We start from the raw sequence: 20,858 nt of genomic DNA, 5'->3' as shown, positions 1-20,858 counted from the left end.
GTTATTGAGGGGACACTCAACATTCCCTGCCACTCTGAAATTGAGAGAGAAGCTACACAAACACATCTGATAGGTAAGAAATATTTTTCGTTATGCTCTGCGAATGGGAACACAACATATTTAGAGGGGTTTTCTCAAATTTTGACTGCAAACGTAGAAATACACTTTAAATTGAAGCGTTCACTTTGCTTATTCAGGCCAAAGTAACAGGTTCTCTTAATAGCCACTCTCTTCTGCTGCTGCTTCCCTGCTTACTATCCCTCTGTAAGCTCAGTCTTTCTGTGACATTGCATCTGCACCCAGATGACCATGCTCGGACCTGATGATTGGCTGCACTACATTGTGTGAGGAAGGGAAGCGTGTCACATACTCTCCCATAACCAGAAGTAGTTGGTATATCACAAGGCTCTGACTGGCGATCAAGCTGCATTCATGTTAGCTTCAGGGAAATAAAAGAATTCAAGTTTTCTAAAAAAAAATAGTATAAAACACCTGCGAAAAAGGGCTGACTTGGGGGGTCTAATTACTGAAATTTGTAATAAAGCCTAGATCTGGCTGTCATATGTAAATAAAATGCTATGTTACAAAATGTTTTGTTCACGTGTTGCACAAACCTGTCGCAGATTGGAATATTAACTGTATAGTGTAAGGGCCTACCTGACTGTATGTAGATCAAAAGGACCGTCTAGGTAGATCCCTCCCCTACAGAGTTGTTGGTAAATCTAATAGATTGTAATGTGAGTGGTTAACTCGGGGGTAGCAGTCTGGATACCACTTGAGAACAAGGACATTAAAAACAATAAAGGAACATATTTAAAATAAAAAGCTATCACTTGAAGGCTGTCCATTACTTTTTAATTAATTTAAAGTAACAGTAAACTCAGGTGTTAAATCCTAAAAATACATTCAAGTACTTTAACTATGAACAATACTGTATCTTATTTGTGTATCACTCGGCTGTAGATCCTCAAATCATCTCTGAATTGGTGCTGACACTGTCCTTCCTCCTGGAGGGGGGCTACTTTTGTTCCCCATGGTGCCTCTGTGTGGTGTTAAGTAACTGCTCCAAGCTCACTCCTGTGATGGACTACAATCTCACATTTACTCATTTGTGGTGTCACAAAATGAAAATAAAGCTATGCAATTACACAACAGGTCAGCTATTTACAGTCACTGTGCAAAATGTTCCATTTAATAAAAGTCTCTGAAAGTGATTGACTTCATATGTTTACAATGGCTTGCTTTGAATTGTATAAAGAGAATGAATCAAAGCCAAAACAGACCTTAAACTTATCAAGAAATACAGGGGCTTTCGTTGATGGCCTCTTCTGAAATTACTAGTTAACTCAAATTGAAGCCTTAGTGAGTCAATGTGATATGAGGGCATCCAGCAAAAAGTAAGAAATTAGTCTTGCTCTCATGACACAGTTCCTTTAACTGATCTCAGAGACCTATGTACACTAGCCCTAAAATGTAAAGATTATTATTGTATACATGAACAGGAAGAGGTTATATGAAATAGACAGATTATAATATATAGTTCAAGTACAAAACAATAATTGAACAAGGATCACACAGCAGACATAATAAGTTGTCCTTTATTCAAAATAACTTATTACACACTGCCATTTTGGCTCACAGATCGGTAATAAACACTTGAATAGGAACAGATTTACCCAATAGTTTGTCCTTTTATTAAATGTGTCCTTAACCAACATGGCATATTCTAACAAATCTCTGTCGGCTGTGGAAATACAAGTCCCAACACACCTATGTCAGTGCATGCTGGGACTTGTATTTCACAATTATCAGGGAGATCCACGCTGTCGGTCCTTGGTATAATGAATCCAGATTGTTCCTGTTCCCAATTTGAAGGAAAGATGAAGACTTTCTTTAATTAATGTCATTTACTGGCTCAGTTGGTGAGAGCAATAAGAGCTTCTACTACATTTCCCATGTGTTCCCTCAAACTTCGTTCAGCTGCTGATCGAAGGATTTCCATTTCATTCATCTAGAAGGAAGAGAAGAAAATCTTAAATCATCACTGCAACATAATGCAAATTGTATCCAAACAGAGTTACTCATGCATGTCATTTAAACTGATTATAACGAACGTGAAGGCATAAACTCTATTGGGACATTAGCAAGGTACCCCTAATTCTGGTCCCCCAATGGTGACTTCTGCTTCTCTCTTCAAAGATGTCAGTGCTAAAGTTCCAGCAGTGAAACTGACAGTTGGGCCTGGGGCACATCGCGATCATAGCAGGTTGTTCCTTTATTCAGAAAACATCTTGTATTTTTTTATAATACAAGGCGTTCTGTGATTGGACAAGGAGTGTGATATGCTCATAAACCCCTCGTCCAATCACAGAACACTGTGCTCTAACCCGAACTGTACGTTTTACCACTGGAACTTCAGCAGTGACCTCACTGTCCGAGACTGCATGTACGTAACATTTTTCCAGAAAGCAGCAGCCGCCAGTGGGGCACACAACATTAGAAGTACTTAGCTAATGCCCCAATAAAGTTTCTGCTAATGATTTAGCATTAAATATACAAGATTTGGCTGTTTAAAGCCAAATATCCAGCCAAGTGATCACCGACAGGACTACTCTTTCCCCATTTCAAGAGTGATTTCAGAAACAATCCACACCAGCTCCAGGGTTCTTGGGAGCGAAAGCTGGAATGACAGATTTCACTGACAAATCTGATATTGTTGTGTCAACTCTACAAGAACCTCTCGATGTTACTGACCAGACTCCTGCTTACCAAGTAATGTAAGCAGCAATGTGGCTTCTTAACTAAAGACCATGGGGACTCCGGAAACTTCACTGTTCACTAGTTCTGGTGTCTGCTGGCTTTAGGATTAACCCACAATTTGGGTTAATCCCTCAGGCAGTCCTATCTTAAATGCCAGCAGACACTATTAATGAGCCAATGAACATGAAGTCTGCATTCTCATCAAATTTAGAAGAATACTCTGTAGACTTTCCGGGAACTATGCTCATAATATTCTAAACATTTAGGGCCCATTCACAGCAGCACATTTCAGCGCCCAATGGGCAGACAAGGCAAGTTGCCTTGTTCTATATCGGTTCAGTTCCCACCACCATGTTAGTGTTCACTGCTAAAAAGTACTGCATGCGCTACTGTTTTTCAGCTCAGTGTGTTGCGGTACAACCACAGCACACCACACTGTGCCAATGGGACTTCATGAAATGTTCTAACTAGAGGGGCACCGAAACCAGAATAAAAAAAAAGTGCCGGGCCGAAAATGTTTTTTTCTAATTTTTTATAAACTTTTAAATTCTTATTATATTTGATTTTTATTTATATTAAATAAACAGACCCCTGATATTTCCCTTTTAAAATATAATTTTTGCAGCCCCTGTTCTAAATGAACAGGAAGCCTGTATACGGAGTGTTCCTGTTCATTTATAACATGAGGACAGAGTATGTTTACTATAAACACAATCATGAATGAACAGGAGGTGATGTAGATCACTTACCATTCATTCATAATTGAGGATATAGTAACCATACCATGTCCTCAATTATTTACAAACACTCAGCAATCACTGATCGTTGAGTGCTTGTACCCACTCTCCTTCCTGACACGCTGTCACAGGAGGCTGAGCTCCCGGTGCGGGGAGGAGAGCTCGATCTGACAGCCGACTCCTCCCCTGCACCGCTGGCCAGCCTCCTGTGACAGTGCTGGCTGTCTCTGCCCCCACACCGCTCTGCCGATCTGTGACAGGAGGCTGAGCGGTGCGGGGAAGAGAGACGCCGGCCTCTCACAGCGCTCTCCTCCCGCAGAACTCGGCCGCCTGTGACAGTTTCTCTCCTCCCCACTGGGACACAGAAGCGCCCAGCGGGGAGGAGAGAAAAGCACGGATGCACCGCTATATTGGCAGAACAATGGCACTTTCGGCAATTAGCCAAAAGTGCCATCTTCGGACCATATGTTTTGGCGGCCGATATATCGGTGCATCCCTAGTTCTAACAAAAAGTAAACATCAAAACTGTTCCCGTCAGTACACACCAGCAGCCATGTATTCAGTGCAGCTTGCTGGTGTTAATGGGCCCTTAGTATAAGTTTTTTATACATTTGTTTCAATATATACACTGTATACATTAGTCGCAAGTTACATAAAATAAACCTAAACAGCGAAGAGAAGAAATAAAAAATCTGTGTTCAGATGTAAATAAAAGTTACAATGGATAACAATTGTGTATTATTATTGATCTTAACCCCCAATCACATGGTAATGTGCACAAAATCACTGAAATTAATGGGCTGCCCTATGCTAATGCATGACTAAGGCCTTGTTCACACCAAATGCAGACCAGATCCAGTCAGGTTTCTGCACACGCAGTGCAGTGGGTTGTGCCGCGTTTTTGATGCGTTTAGGGCCGGTTTTGGTTAAAAAAAAAAGGCACTTGCATGCGTTTTTGATGCGTTCCAGACCAGATCCAGAGCAGGTAAAATAGGGCTTGCCGCAGTTTTTTCATCTGGTCTGGATCCGCACGCTGCGATGTGAACTGGAGGTCAAAATACCATTGGAATACATTGGACGCAGTTTTGATCCGGTCTGCACCTGCTCTGGTCCGGATCTGCTCTGCGCTTGCTGTGAACAAGGCCTAACACAGCAGATTGCTAAGCATGTTATCGTGTGTGGCTAGTGTGAATGAGGGCTTAATGTTACTCACTATTTCAGGGTTTTGTGGGGTGTTCTTACACATTATTCATGTAAAGATTTGATCATTTTATTGTATTTATTGGTGTGTGTGTACACAAAATACGACAATGCACATATCTGCCTTTATTATGTTCAATTAAAATCAGTATATAAAGCTCAAAAGAAATACAAAGTTAAAATGTCAGTAAACCCCTCATGTCATTGGCTCTAAAGGTAATTGCTCCTGCTTACTACTTCCTTATTCAGAGTGGCAACGCTATTCCAGCCAATGGTCCATCTTCAGCATTGCCACTCTCACTAAACATGCTCACTGGGAGAATGCTCTGAGCTTCAGTGTCTTACGAAAGAAAACTTCCCCAGCATCCCTTTAAAGGTGCACATTCCTTCCTGCTGTTCACTGTGTGTTGCAGGTGTTAGCTTGTACAATCTGTTCCAGAAGCAGCACTGATAGAGTGTAATCAAGCAACTAAATCACCAGACTGCACAGCTATAGGCTGCCCCACCCAGCGGCCAGCAGGCAAGTCCAAAAGGATGCGGGGGACATGCTTTGTAATATAATGCTGGGGCACAGAGCTTCATCACATGCTGAAACTAAACTTCACCCTACTATTGGACAGCGAGGTGTGGAGGTACATGGGTTATTATAAACGCAAGATAAAAGAGGCAAGACAAAAAAAAAAAGGAATTAAACTTAATGAAATGATATGATTTACAGTTAGATATTGTTAGAGTCATATTCAATGCTCATATGCAATAAGTAGTTCGAATGTGTTTCCATACACTTTAAAGAATCTCACTTTCATGGATTCTCCAGCCCCAATTTCATTTAAGTTCAGTTAATGTCATGCTGGACAGACCAAACAGAAATTCATACTCACAATAAGCTCCACGTCCTCCCTCTTGATTGTGACTTTGGCAAGCTCCTTTTCTCTAAAAAATAAAGCTTCTAATAGTTTATAAATCTGAAAAGATTAGGTCAGGTCAGTTTGTACCTATCTATATGTTACAACACTTGCAAGCCAATAATCCCAATACTTTGCCATTATGTAAATCATCTGTCACAAAACATCGCAGCATCCAGGCTTCCGGCATTTAGAAACTGAAGCCAAGTGGCAGCATATAGTAACATTACACGTGGAATAAAAGTAAATAAACTGACTCACTGTTTACCAGTATATTAAATGAAAAGGAACAACTCCAAAAGGGTCTTCTATATTTCCCACCCAGGCCAAGTCTGCTCGTCATGAAATAAACTATTAAGAGATAAAGTCTGGAGGCTAACAAACTCTCCAATCTCATTCTTAACTGCTGGATAGGCATACAAAGTAATACTGGGCTTAGGAGCCATTCAACAGCTAACTGATGATAAAACAGGAAAGGACACCATTTTCCTGACTTTGTTTAGATGCCAATGACTCTTGGGTTCATATATTACTGCCAAGGCACACAGGGTACCAACTGTCTGTATTTATACAATGGTTGACTAAAATACTAGAAATAAGGCTGCAACAACTAAGTCAATCATAATCGATGATCGTTAGCATTTGATTAGTTGCCCTGCTCGTATCGCCACGCACGCTGCTGCTTCTCCTCCCCGCTCTCACTGACTGATTCAGTTCAAGGGGGGCGGCGGTGGCCGCCACTGCCAGACTCGCCCACACCATTCACAATCGCCACAGTGAGAATAATTAAACTGATGCGAGGAGAAGCGGGGGGAGGGACAGCCGACGACAGACACGTCCCACATCACGAACGGAACACACTGCATTGCAGCTGGCTCAGTAGTTCGTGGGGCCGGAGGGGGCGTGGCTGGCCATTGAAGTGAATGGCACCATAGCCACGCCCTCCGGTCGCAATGCGATCGCCCTCATGGGATCGCAAGGCACACTGTGACTGCGGTTCGGTCAAAATAGTGCTTGCAGCATTTTGACCGCACTGCACCAGACAGCAGGCACAATGTGCCCTGCGATCCCGTGAGGGCGATCGCATTGCGGCCGGAGGGCGTGGCTACGGCGCCATTCACTTCAATGGCCCGCCACCCCACACCCCCCAGAAAAGTGAGCCGGCCGCAATGCGATGCGTTCTTGCCGGAACGCACTGAATATGATGTGAACAGGCCCTGACTCCCAGAGGCAGGATGGGATTTTTGGTTTCACACTAGCTGGAGTGCTGAGGTTGCCTACTCCTGTCCTAGAATAAAGATGTAGTCAATAAATGCAAACCATGGCTTGTTAAGCCTGGATGATGGCTCATACTACTGATAATTCTGAGAACAATATAATGTGGGAAGAGAGGTGAAGCAGGACAAACTCACCTTTCTTGCTTAGCTTTCTGTTCTCTTGATCGTCTGTCTCCAATTACTGACATAGCCTACAAAAGAAAAAAAGAACAAATTCATTTCAGCTCCAGCAATGAACTTCTCTCCTTTGGTCTGTATATTATACCATTAGAAGTGTTTTGTTATATCTGTCTGATAAGTGCACCTATTGATCTGGTCAGAAATTCAAAGCTGTCCTGTGTCCTCTGTTCACTTTCTGTGCTATCTTAAACAGTTGTCCTGGTTGTCATCCCTCACAGCCCTCCTGGTTGTCATCTTGGACTACAGAATGATTAGTCTTTATGTTGCAGAGATCTGAGAGTGGAAGTGGTTGGATAGTTTATCATTTTTAGCAGATCAACAAATATTTTTTTTGTACTTGTGGGGGTCTCTAAAGGGACAAAACAATGGGGAATCTTGACTTATTTCTAAAAAGCAACACATTTCTCCTCTGCCAATTTATTAGCAGTCACATGTCCACCATTTTATTCCTACAGTCCCTGCAGAGTCAAGACTAGGGATGGAGGTAAGCTGCAGTCTTGGACTTTAACTTCCAGACACATTTGAAGTAATGTAAAGGGCAGCCTATTTCTTTGAATGGGTCACTGAAATCACCGCAATGGATACAAATCATGTACAGAGCATCGTCATTGAGCTGGGAAGGTACGTTGTGCTGCTATGCAGAATGAATGGCACCACATCAATATGCATAGCCGCACTGCAAGGGTATGTAGATGCAAAACATTTTATTTTAGGATAGCATGTGAAAAGATCAGACTCCCGGTCAGATTGTATTGGTTTGTCCATGCTGGGGGGATTCACCCTCACTACTGCTCCTAGTGACCATTGTTTCTGGTACAAAAAGTGATGGGAAATCAAAAACATTGTCCTCACAGGAATAGGAGGTGAGGGGAAATCCTCCAATGGGTAAACCTGTTCTGGAAACGGCTGTCTATCCCCTCACTTTGAAGAGATGTCTTCTTACTACATGTTGTTTCTCTGGGACAGAAAGTTAAATAACTTCCCCCTACCTACCCAAAGCTTAGTTAATGCCCTCTAATAAGTGTTCCTGTATGATGAGAATAAAAAACAAAACATATTAGCGCATGAAGTGCAGCATTGTTTTCATTGCAAAGTTCCCCTCGTGCCACGAACTTGAACCTCCTGTCATCTGGAGCTGGCTGTCAGTCATTTTTACAGCTGGTGCCCTGATGATAGGTGACAGCATCTTACACATATGCCCCATGCAGGCGTTCTCTCTGGCAGGACCTAGTTACATGGAACCAAATAGCATGATGCTTCATCCAACATTGCCTCCTGGGATGTATAACGTGGACAGTCCAGGGGGAGGCATACTACATATCCTCACCTAGGAGAGGGATCAGGAAGTGGTGGTCTGCAGGTCAGAGGGAGGGGGGAAGGAAAGAAAGTTACAAGAGAACTACCACAAAACCTTTTTTTGGTTCTAGTCCTCTTTTGGGTCTATTTACTATACATATCCTCGTGACCCAAAGTTAGCATATAGTAGGATACAGCCCGCTATTTCCTGACGGCACAAAGGCGCGCTGCAGCCGGGAAAGAACCCGACAAAAACACTGACGGGTCTTAACCATTCTCTACAAATCCAATTTTTTTTTTTAAATTGTTTTATAGATACACAATCTTTGCTGAGTAGTAAGTAAATAATAAAGGTGAACAAGTCATCAAATAAGGGTTAGCTTGCCTTCCAGTCCCAATGGGAAAGGGACACGTTTGAATGGGGGACATAATAGTACAGGTCCTCGTTGAACTGTCTGAAGACAGTAAGCAATGTGTGACCCCCAGAGGCAGCCATGCCTGCTACATATTCAAGCGATCTCCTCCCCAGCACCCGTGGGCCCTCACCGTCTCCAGGTTGGAGCTCTGGATCTCCTTCTCCTCCGCATAGTCGGTCACCCTCTCTAGATCGGCCGCCCCGCTGTCATGCTTGCGAGGCTTATCAGCCGGCCGCTCACTGCAGTTCTCCTCATTCTCCAATTCCAACTCCACATCCCCCTCTGCAGCCATGTTTTCTATCACGACCGGAAGACAAGCGAGAGAACCGAGCATGGAACTCTACTTCCGGTGATGTGTCGAAAGTGCGAACTTATCGAGTTGTGGGACCGCATGACTTCCGGTTTCCTCAGAACTACGATGTTTGATCACAAAACATGTTGTGCACGAGCGCCATCCACGGCATTGCCCTATAGACATAGACCGCAGCAATAAAGTAATAAAATGATGTAGGATGACAGTAAGCCAGCACGTTCTTTATCTCCGGTGCCCCACTCAATATGGCCGCCGCTTGAGTGGGGCACCTGAGATAAAGAACGCGCTGGCTTAGTGTCATCCTACATCATTTTATTACTTTATTGCTGTGGTCTATGTCTATAGGGCAATGCCGTGGATGGCGCTCGTGCACAACATGTTTTGTCTAAAAACCTCGTAGTTGTGAGGAAACCGGAAGTAATGCGGTCCCACAACTCGATAAGTTCGTAGTTTTGATCGATCACCGGCAGCCAGCGTCCCTGCCGCTGACGTCACATCCTACGATAGGACCCCCTGAAGCAGTAGGTTGGGAAGCCTCGGCGGCCATGTTAAAGACTGGCAGGAAGAAGTTGTACAGGCTGGCTGGATAGAATTTTAACATGTGTTTATTAGATACTTGTTATTCAGCCTCCTTATTTAACCACTTGCTGACCGGGGTGTTAAACCCCCTTCCTGCCCAGGCCATTTTCTGTATTCAGCGGTGTGGTACTTTGACTGACATTTTTTTCGTCATGCAATGCTGTACTGAAATGAATTTTATACCATATTTTGGGGACAGACAGAGCTTTCTTTTGGTGGCATTTAATCACCACTGGGGCTTTTATTTTTTACTATATAACAAAAAAAGGACCGTCAATTTTGAAAAGAAAACTGTTTTTCCTACGTTATGTTATAAAAAATTTATTATTACTCATATTTTTGGTAAAATATAAAAGAAAGGGTCACGTCGGCTAAGTAAACACCAAACATGTCAAGCTTTTAAAATTGCGTACGCCAACAAAATCGCAAAAAACGAACATGCCTAAAATTGGCTTTAAAAGCTTTTACTGCTTATCAGTTTAGTGTTATCAGTGATTGATGGGCCTAGAATTATTGCTCTCACTGCGACATTCGCGGCGATATGTAACATGTGCGGTGTAATCGTTGTTTTTGCACGTAGGCGCGCTTGACGCGTATTTAAGTGTATAAGTGCGTGGGGGCGGGGGACTTAAAACTTTTTTGGGTGTTTTTTTTTTTAATATGAGACTTTCATTTTTTATTTTTTTTTAACTTTTCTTTTCAAACTTTTTTTTTTAACTTATTTTTTTATACTTCACTTGATTGCTATCACATTGGGGGTTAAAAAGCCCCCAATGTGATAGCTAGAAAAAAATGACAGGTCCTCTTACTGGAGACATCAGGGGTCCCCAAGACCCCTAATGTCACTCCCGCTAGGTCTAATCCTCCCTAGCAGCTTAAATGATAAAACAACCAGTATATAGCTTTTAATTCTGGAGGAAAAAAAATATTTTCATTGTACCACTCTTAGATATTAAAAATACAATAGTCGATTATCCTGGGCTGTCCTAGGTTAAGTTTTTTTTTTCCATGGTGTGATATTTTATTACTAATTTATAAAATACATTCTAAGATAAGAAACAATGTATAATTAAGCCGATGCTTGCAAAATGGGGGAGATTTTTTTCCTTTCCCGGAGTACGTGATGGTAGGTGGATTAAAATGGATTTTGGATATTGATTGGTCTTAGATAGGGATGCACCGATACTTTTCGAGTACCAGTGCAGATACTTGTCATTTTCACGAGAACTACCAGGGTTGCAGCGGTTGCAGCTGGGACCTGGCTCTGGCGCTCCACCACTGTCCTGAAATCATTAGTCTGTATTGTTTTAGAAAAACTGTCACATGACTATAAACAAAAATGTATAGTATTTGTGTCTGTAAGTACTTGGGCAAGTACCAGTACTTGTACCCGCAAAACTGGTATCTGTGCATCCCATATTTATAAAAACAAAATCATACATTAAAACAGAGATGTACAAATCCCAGGAGCTCAGTGTGCTCCTTACAAATGACAGCTGCCTCCTCACTTTTGCATTTTTCTCTAGTCTAGTCTTGGAGCTGGAAAAGTATCTGCACATGTACTTGTACCGAGTACTGTACTTGGTATCGGTGCATCCCTAGTCTTAGAGGTTCCCAGTAGGTGTCAGGTGAACCCAAAAACCTTTGGTCTACTATGGGCCGGGACACCATTGGTAATGTTGGACATGTTTGGGATAGGTCACCACATGACTTTGTGTCCAAGTGAAAATATCATCACATGATTGCCAAATGAGAGCACACTGACTTAGACTGACAGCACAGACACATAAAGGGCTAGAATGTTGGTGGGAGAAGAATCAATTACCCAGACAAAACTAAGAGGTGAACAGACGCAACACTAGTTTGAAATGTCTGCTATAAAATTATAATACAACAACGATTTTGGAGATAAGAGCCCTCAATGTGCTTTTTATTATACAGCCATATTTTGTCTTTGGACGGCTTTTTCTGACATTTTAGTAAACATTCTCCACTTGGATCCTAACACTGTAATAATATTCTTATTTGGGTTCTCAGATTGAAAATGTTAAAAACCCCATGGTGTCATGTGATTGTTTTAGTAAAAACTGACACTAGAATGCACTATTTAAAGAAAACCTTTACCCCGCTTTCACAAAAGTTTTGCTTTTACTTACATTTATAGGGTTATTCACAAAAGAGTGAAGAGCTTGGAGAAGGCAGGAGAAGTGAACAATCTAGGACAACATAGCTGATTTGAATTCTTTTTCCAATTCACCTCACTTTCCAGTTCAGCTATGTTGTCCTAGATTGTTTATTTCTCCTGCCTTCTCCAAGCTCTTCACCCTTTTGTGAATAACCCTGTTAATGTTTTTCCACTTCCTGGTTGAATGAGGCACTAGTGATGTAGCCCTGGCATCACAGATCCTGGGAAGGCTACATCACCAGTGCCTTTCTGGAAAATCTCATTTGTAGACTGGAAAACCTCACAAGGTCTCGGGTTAAAGGCCTTTTTCCCCTCAGATGATGTACACTGTCACACGTATCAAGAGGCAGAGCTATATACAGAACCTCTTTTCAACTGTACAGACCACCAAGAACAAAAAGGAGAGATGGTTATATGTTTCCTTAACTATAAAGGGTCTTCTGATTCCTCTCAACATTCCTCGCACCCCGTTTTCTTAATGAATATAGCCACAGATAACCAGAGTTAGAGAGGAGACAAAAAATTTAAGGAAAGTTATTGTAATGTGTGCAATGTCAGTCTTGGTACTGCCCCATTTAAGCCTGCTGCCCTAGGCACTGAACCATCGGCGCCATTTTGGTCAATACAACCCTGACTGACGATGTACTACACTTTATTGGGAGGAGACTTGTACTATAGATTACTGGGTGCTGTCACCTTGTATGCAAATGCCATCATTCTTCCAGTGATCATGTAACTTGGTGGCTGCTGGCTGTATTATTATCCTGGCTAAATTAAGAGTTAATAAGCTTATCTACCTTGGTGACACTATTTATGTATACTCTTAGCAGCTTTGAGCACAGGAAAGTGATGCAGATCCAGCAATGTTTCTTGATAGACCAGCCGTTCTGTTACTGATTGATATGCTCTCTGTGATAAACCTTTGATTCTATTTGCAATCATTCTATGCAGCAGAATTTGCCTCTCATCAACAATTAATATAAGATATTGTATCAGCTACCCATTTGTCTGGGCTTATGGATTGTGCTCATCATAATGAAATCAATGTTCACATGCCTTTTCATTATACTTAATCGGATCCTATTAACTTGACTTGTAAAATGCATACCAACGCACCCCAATTCAGTGTGTAGGACTTCTTACCAATGAACTGGAATGTAGTACAATGATGGGAATAGGTCCTGTAAATCAACTTATATTTAAAAGTCCACGTATTTTGCTTTTCCTGGAAAATATGGCAAAATATATGTCCTGGTGTGAATGAGGCCATATTTTATTGTGCTCTAACGGCATACAGTTGTGGTGGTTTCAACTCTTAAATTGCAATGCTCAAGACATGGTAGGTATGTTTGGCTTGAAATGTAAGCAACTGGCTTTGGACAAATCCTATTTAATGTACTGAGCTTCCACAGCCTTCCCCCTCCTGTACAGATGGTAAGATGCATTCTGAGTGCCAAGTGTAAGTCGGAGGCTTATCTCTTATAGCATTGCATGTTCCCAAGAATCTATGACATGACCGCTTGAGGTGAAAAAAACAATCCTCCATCTACCTAGAAGTAAGAAAATGCTGGTAAAAAGATGCTGGGATCGTTCTTGGCTGACACTGTGAGACGGGCCCTGTCTGGAATCCTGACGTGGTAGGGGGTAAGTACTACTTGCTGAACTCTCCAGTATTGGAAAGACTGTCAGGATGAAATTAGACTATTTTGAGCCACATTTGCATGTAACCTGAAGAACATAAAACAGTAACTATTGTCAATTGCTGTTAATGATTATAAAGATGGGATTTGACAATATGGATATTTTTGGGCACCTTTTGTTGCTTATGACAGCACATATGTTTTTACAGGTAAGGGATGTTTTATTGTTACAAGCAGCCATCCCACCAGGAATCAGAAGATGTTTTCCTCTGAGCAGCATAACATTGCACTGTAAAGAGTCAGCCACCTTTCATTTATAGCTATGAGGCTAATGGATGAAACGGCTGTCCGCAAAGCCTTGAGAAGAAACAAGCTATGCACAGACTTTATCAATTCAGCCTCTTATCAGGTATATATGAGCTATTATCATCATCTGGATCAAATATATGCTGCTTAAATAGCTTTAACAGTTGTTATAACATTCATGTCATACAATAAGAGCTGTAAATATTTACTTATTCTTAAATTAACTGTATGGGACTATTGCTGGCGCTACATAATTCGTTTTTTATTTAGTGTAACACAGCTATTAGAATTAATTTAGTTTTTTTGTTTTTTTTTATTAGAAAATTTTCTGTATGCTGTAAATACATTTATTATGATTCTTCTTCTTCTTTCCTCATTGTATAATATTGTGATCTGTTTACAAAGGTGGACTAAGCTATTCTGATTTTTAGATATTTTGTTGCTGTGGACCTTCCCCATGTTCGTTTTGCTGCGCCTGCTGCCCCAGCATTAAAGCGTCCACTGGTACCAGGCTCATGTACACATTCTTTCACATTCTGGCCTCCACTGTCTGCTGCCTCATGCTTTCCAGAAAAGTGTCAGAAACTGTCAAGGAACATGTAAGTAGCAGGAATTATCCCCAATGGTTTAGGAGGTTTAACATGCTGGTTCTCAGATACGACAACTGATTACAAGAGTATTTTCCAAAGTGTTGGAAGTGTACCCCTGGTGATGTATATCACCACTGTAGGTGCTACACATCTGGCATTAGGATATAGGTGGTGGACTGCACTGTGGGAGCACTGACTGAAGTGACAGCAGTAAGTGGCAATTATTGCATAAAGTGTTTTGACTCAACACTTGTTCAGAAAGGACCTGCATGTTTGGGTCCCAGTAGACATTTTGGAGAGGGTGATATACTGATTGGTGGCAGTACAGGTGGGTGGTACATCCTATAATAATAGCATAGGTCACTAGACACTAGAAAGATTGTGTTGGTGGTGCATGACTGACCAAGGTTTGAGAGACACTTTTCTACAACACTGACTGCATTCGCACATCCTTGGTTATAATATAGTGAAACATAGTTGGGTATGTTCTTATAAATGCCCATGACTCATTGTCTTGCTTGTAATATGTCTGTTTTATTGTATACAGGTGCCTTGGATTTCTCTGCTCTGCAAACATTTGCCTGGAGGATCAGACTGTGACATTCTTGTGGGGTATACAGCTGTGTACAGAGTTTGCTTTGGGACTGCATCTTTTTACTTTATCCAGTCAGTTTTCCTTTACAATGTGAAATCTACACAGGAGTTCAGGGCCTTCATTCACAATGGGTAAATGGCACTGTTTTAATGATTTCATCATTGTAGGATCACTGTTTTTTACGCGGTAAATGAGTGAGGCCTACAAAAACTCTTCAATTTTTGCCAAAATGCTACCAGTTACTAGCCATAGTAGGGCAGTGTTTGGGATAAAAGGAAGAAATAGCAGATTGTTGATTACAGTAAATGTGCAAAGCTTTAAGCTGGCCATGCACTAAGATTTTTTAACAGATTTCTCTATCCACACTAAAGAGCGTGGTTGGACGAATCTCCCACTGCCGCTAATGCTGCAGCTGGAGCTCGCCACTGTCAGAATACATGAACAGTGATTGGCTGCAGTTACTGTTCGGCCAAGAATTTTCAAACCAGCTTGAGTTTTGTTGAGCCAGCAGGGCCAGCCACTGTAAAGGATTTTGCTGTTTCCTGTGGATTGGCTAAAATTCTAACACCGTATGTCCAGCCTTAGTCCAGCCATGTACCATGTACCCGCCCCCGTCTGTTTCGCCAGTCAGCGCTGGAGGATCGGACAGGGGAGGGGGGAATCCAGTCCCTTCCCTGTCACGGCTCTCTGCCGGCACAGGATCGAGAAGTGAGCGAGCGCCGGTATGTTTTCGCTCACTTCCTGATCTACTGAGCCGACCTGTGACAGTTTCATTTCACATCAGCCCTGGTGTACTTTGTGCAGCGGTGTTGTGATGCATTGTTACAACATGTTACACTGTTTCTTCTAACTTTACTGAAGCGTCACAAAATTAAGCTTCATTCAACTCTGTGTCCTGCAGTGCAGTAATGCTATAATTTTACCAACACACCTGAAGACTGTTATGGTGTCAACAGGGCAATTGTTTTCTATGTGTTTTCTTACGCTGAGCCTGTGTTGATCAATGCAAACCAGTCCAGGTCAATGGACCTGGTGCGAACGGGCCCCGAGAGATGAATTATTGCAGTTTGCTGAATATTTATGAAGCAATTACAGCCAAAAATTGCGATGAGTGAGATTCCACTTGTTTTTTTGCCTGAAGACGAAACTGAGTGGCTCCGAAACGTCGCTTGACAATGTGACACGATGAGAGGTCAATAAACATTGACTGAAAATTAATCTGGAGTGCGAGTGACCGTTTCTACATTAATTGAGTGAGATTCCCATGGCGCTAACACGTACTATACTGTAACCTTAACACTAACCCGCTCTTGTGTAAACTTAAAGCTGAACTCTGGCATAAGAACATTTTGTCTAAATGATCTCTGCAGTAATTCAGTGTAAAACGTTGCCTCTGTGTAATAAAGCTGTGTACTAATGCTCCTGTAATAAAGACCGGTCATTGCTGCTCTCTCTCCATGTGCAGGATGAGTGGTCATGTATCCGCCCTATCTATAGTTTTCTGCAGGCAGCCTTTAGTGGGTGGAGCCTTCTGGGTCCCTCTCACAGCTCTGCTCTCTGCACATGTGAAGCACAATAATAATGTCATTACTACTGATACTGTACTGTATATGGTAATATCCGTTTTTTCCCCCCATATAAGTGGATTAATATGCTCTTTGACTATTAGGGAATATATCTGAATGAAAGTTTTTTGTGTGGCCAGATTCAGCTGTAAAGTATATATGAAGGCATCAGAAAGTCAGCCACTTTACAGTATCTATGCTAAGTTTGGGGGGAAACTATCGGTCACTATAGGTAGGCATGTCAGACTATGGCTTCACAGGCTGACTAGGGGACTGCAGGGTTGGTGTTCTACTGTTGTCAACGCTACCACATGTTCAGAAGCAGGGAAGAAGGCAGGAGACTGGTAGGATCCCCAGGTATTTGGGGTTGTTTTTAAAGCTATTTGCCAAAGGATGTAGACATAGTAAAGAAAAAAGGCAGATTTTAATTGATTGGAGTCCCTTTTGTTTTTACATTTACATACTCCCTTGTGTGCAGTCTTGCCTCTCCTGCACCAAAGTCCTTGGCCAAAGACCCATATTTGCCAGTGCCAGGATCCTCTTTTTTTCTGAAAACTGGACAGCTAATACACTTTGCTGAAGGATGTGTCATTTACATTACACAACTGCAAAGTCTTTTTCGATCTTACTACTTATCATAGTACAGTGGAATACATATTTGCTTATTAATTGGCAATTGCTGCATCTTGATTGCAATCTCTTTTCTATTATGTAGTTTTTGGTTCCTGAAGTTCATGATATTGGTTGGAATGTGTGTTGCAGCATTCTTCATCCCTGCTGAATCTTTTATACGAGGTAAGCAAAAGAAATAACGTCTTTCATTTTGTTCTTTTCCTGATGAGTGTTTGACACTACAAATATTAATTTACTGTAATAAAATAGATTACCTCTTACCCAGATTTCTGCATTTAAATATATTGGTAGTTTTTTAAAAATATAAGTCTCGTATATAGGAGCCGTGTATAATTCTGTCATTTAAAGCTCTGCTAAAGCGGGCTATATACAGTACCTAGGGTGATTTCTTTACACAAATTGATGATAAATGCACAAACATCTTTGCCTGCTGTTAACTGCAAGGTGTAAAACATTTTGTAACAACTAATAAGAATAGGAGATATGTTGGTTATGTGTTTAGGTGAAGTACTGAGATCTTAAGGAATGCTGAATTAAGTTTTACTTGCTTATAAGGAAATTGCGTTTGTGTATACAGCATCATGAACGAAACATAAAGATTAGACATGTGCGATTTGTTTCGTTCCGAATCGAAATTCGGACGAATTCTCGGAAATTCGGACATTCGGATGTATCCGAATTCCGAATTACAGGCATAACGAATGCAAACAGATCCGAATTTCCATTTCCGAAATTCGGTAGCGTTCGTACGAACGTTTGTTTCGTTTTCTGTTCTTATTCGTTTCTTATTCGTTTCTTATTCGTTTCGTTCGTTGGAGCAAAGTGACATTAGAGAAGGAGAAAAATATTTTTTCCCCCTCAAATGTCACTTTTGCTGCAAACGAACGAAACGAATAAGAAACAAATAAGAACAGAAAACGAAACGAACGTTCGTACTAACGCTACCGAATTTCGTCCGAATCCGAATTGACTTTCACACCCGAATCCTGAAAAACGAAATAACACAAATCCGAATTTAAAACGAAACTAAACTAAACAAATTTTTTGGCAGTGCACATGTCTAATAAAGATCACAGATAAAAGCATACATATAGAAAAACTAGCATAGACTAGACTTGCACCACTGCGCCATCTAGTGCTCAGAGACATAGTTACAGTATATTAGCATATGCTGCTGCATTTCCAACACCCCTTCGCAACGGAATTCAGCTTCACAGGAAACTGTGACGATCCTTTGGCAATGGCTTGGTGAGTGCATCCGCAGTCATATTTTTCTGATGTTCAATATTGAACGTCGATAATAGCTTGCTTTTGAGTGTCCCTTAACAGATGATGCTTCACTTTGATGTGCTTGATTCTAGGGTTGACCCTTTCTGATTGTGTCAGCTTTATACATTTCTGGTTGTTTTCAAAGATTGGGATGGGGTTTGACCTGTCTATACCCATGTCCATTAAAAGCTGGCAAATCCACATTACTTCTTGGCAAGCATTTGCTGCTGCTATGTATTCAGCTTCAGTGTGAGCTTCAGTTGTTTTCTTTTTGCTAGACCAACTTATGGTTCCTTCTCCGTATTGGAAGATGTAACCACTTGTGGATTTGCGGTCTGTGCAGTCTCTGGCCCAATCAGCATCCGCATATCCAACTAGTTTTGGATGTGATGTTGCTGGCAGTCGTAGCTTCATCTGAATTGTTCTTTTTAAGTATTGTATTACCCTCTTTACTGCGCTCCAGTCATGCTGACAGGGTGCTGTGACTTTTCTAGCGAGTATGCCCACTGCTGCTGATTTGTCTGGTCTTGTCACAGTCACAGCCACGCCAAGGAATATTGTGCCTGCGGTCCGGTGCGATCAAAATAGCATTTTGATCGCACCGGACTGGAGCGCAGGCACAATGTGCCTTGCGATCCCGGGCAAGCAATCGCATTGCGGCCGGAGGGCGTGGCTACTGTGCCATTCACTTCAATGGCCCGTCACACCCCCTCCTGCCCCACTAAAAATGAGCCGGCCGCAATGCGAGGCAGTGCGTTCTGGCCAGAATCGGCCCGGAAAACGCACTGCAACTGGTGTGAACGGGCCGTCAAAGCTGGCATTATACACTGTATACAGTCTAAATGAGATTACATCTCAAACCATTACTTCTCCTACACCAAGCTAGACTCCTGGCAAAAGTCTTACACTTTACAAGGTAACAAGACAACCCTATAGAGTAGCTCCTGATGGGGGCTATGGTTCAGCTTATACTTTGTACTTTTCACATTCCAACATGACTGACGCTCAGTCTTTAAAGGGCTGTACATGTGCCCAGTGGTACCCAGACAATTTCTTTGGTACTGTCCCACTCTGTGAAAAACCCTCAGGCCAGGCGGAACTCCCAGGAGCCCCCACACCAACCATCCACCAATCCGGTAAAGGGAACCTGTCACGCAGGTACCACTGGATTAGATTTCCCACCCGCCTCTTAAATGTCTCATGAACTCTTATGGTTACATATATCAATTAAAGTGAGTCTTACCTCCATTTTCTAATTTGATGTATCAAAAATACAGCTAAAATTCTGATGCTAAAAGAAACATTGACCCCTTTTTTGGGGACTTTGTTATGATTCGAGGAATATAAGGGACTTAAATATGTGTATGCAACTATGCATACAAGGCTAGAATATACACAGGAATAAAAAACTAAGGTTGTTATCAGTCTGCATATTTTTTATTCCTCAGGGTCAGTCCAACCAAATGTGATATTTTGTTTTAACGTGGTGGTGGAAAGCTGAAGAGCCTGGAACTTTAAAAGAAAGTTCTCACCAAGTCCCAAAGAGATATAAAATGCCAGTGGGTGAATTATCCCACCAACATCCATCAGTTTTGAGTGGGCTGACCCTATTATAAATGTTCAGTTAACAGTAATTTGGCAGCTAATGTACTGCATACAATGAAATTCATCTTTAAATCTTCTATAGTATTGGAACTTTTATATTGATTTTTGGGATGCTTCAAGATGCTTTATCACATTGATAGGTCTTTACTTTAAGATTAGTGGCTGTTTAAAAGAATAGGCTGTCAAGCCCAAGAATCTGTCGGTGAGACAAGAATGAACTTGGACTGATGAACTGGAAAGAAAATGAGTGCTAAAGCAACGGAACCATGATATATTCCAGGCACTATATCTTGTACTTTATTTTAAATCTGTCAGCTAGTTATAAATGATATCAAATGATTTCTGAATTGCAGTTAATTATATAAAATTTTTATACTGTGAGCTGTGTCCAGAATATAAACTGTACTTTAATTTGCTTCAGAACTTTCCAGAGAAAAAAAAGTTCAGAGCAGTTTAATGTGTTTATGCTCAATTACTATTATGTTCTAATTTTCAGTTGCAGTGACTGAGCTAAGCTATTTCCAGCTACTGTAATCAGCTACATAATTGTGTCACTGGGGGGCACTGGACTCCCGGTGCTTAATCTCTGGAAAAGTATTTAGGAGTTTAGTCTTGAGGACATGAATACTTTATGAGAACTACAGTGCTGTTCCAATACATTAAAGACATTGCAGAGGATTAACAACTTACACTAGAATAGAATATCTTTAACTACAATGGAAGATTTACACAGGAAAATAAAAGTGTTCACATACATTACTCAGTGCCTCTGAAAGTTACTATGGATGGGTTCCTATTTTCATTGAC

The 20,858-nt window shown here is 41.5% G+C and overlaps 2 protein-coding genes across 2 annotated transcripts in view; one reads left to right on the top strand and one right to left on the bottom strand.

The window, feature by feature from the left end:
- Window positions 1-1,855: 1,855 nt before the first annotated feature.
- HYPK (huntingtin interacting protein K) lies at window positions 1,856-9,115 on the bottom strand. Its single transcript, XM_018572787.1, has 4 exons — window positions 8,902-9,115; window positions 7,015-7,070; window positions 5,579-5,630; window positions 1,856-2,011 (listed from the first exon to the last, which is right to left on the bottom strand). Exons 1-4 carry the CDS (start codon window positions 9,103-9,105, stop codon window positions 1,916-1,918), a joined length of 408 nt encoding a protein of 135 aa, XP_018428289.1. The 5' UTR covers window positions 9,106-9,115; the 3' UTR covers window positions 1,856-1,915.
- A 4,695-nt stretch (window positions 9,116-13,810) lies between these two features.
- The window catches only part of SERINC4 (serine incorporator 4), a 37,389-nt gene continuing 30,341 nt past the window's right edge, over window positions 13,811-20,858 (top strand). The window contains exons 1-4 of the mRNA XM_018572784.1: window positions 13,811-13,897; window positions 14,226-14,393; window positions 14,932-15,110; window positions 17,260-17,339. Coding sequence (XP_018428286.1) covers window positions 13,811-13,897; window positions 14,226-14,393; window positions 14,932-15,110; window positions 17,260-17,339 — 514 coding nt within the window. The remainder of the gene's footprint in view (window positions 13,898-14,225; window positions 14,394-14,931; window positions 15,111-17,259; window positions 17,340-20,858) is intronic.

This window comes from Nanorana parkeri, unplaced genomic scaffold, assembly GCF_000935625.1.
Source record: "Nanorana parkeri isolate BGI_ZX_2015 unplaced genomic scaffold, ASM93562v1 scaffold2134, whole genome shotgun sequence".
Lineage (NCBI taxonomy): Eukaryota > Metazoa > Chordata > Amphibia > Anura > Dicroglossidae > Nanorana > Nanorana parkeri.
This window is presented reverse-complemented; position numbering and strand designations above follow the sequence as displayed.

Bases quoted from the DNA above. Each gene is read 5' to 3' on its own strand.
- HYPK (XM_018572787.1), bottom strand. From the start codon at position 9,105: ATGCTCGGTTCTCTCGCTTGTCTTCCGGTCGTGATAGAAAACATGGCT. The intron at 5,631-7,014 runs GTGAGTTTGTCC...TTTATTTTTTAG, and splicing joins CAGAAAGCTAAGCAAGAAAG to AGAAAAGGAGCTTGCCAAAG. The intron at 2,012-5,578 runs GTGAGTATGAAT...TCTTCCTTCTAG, and splicing joins GGGAGGACGTGGAGCTTATT to ATGAATGAAATGGAAATCCT.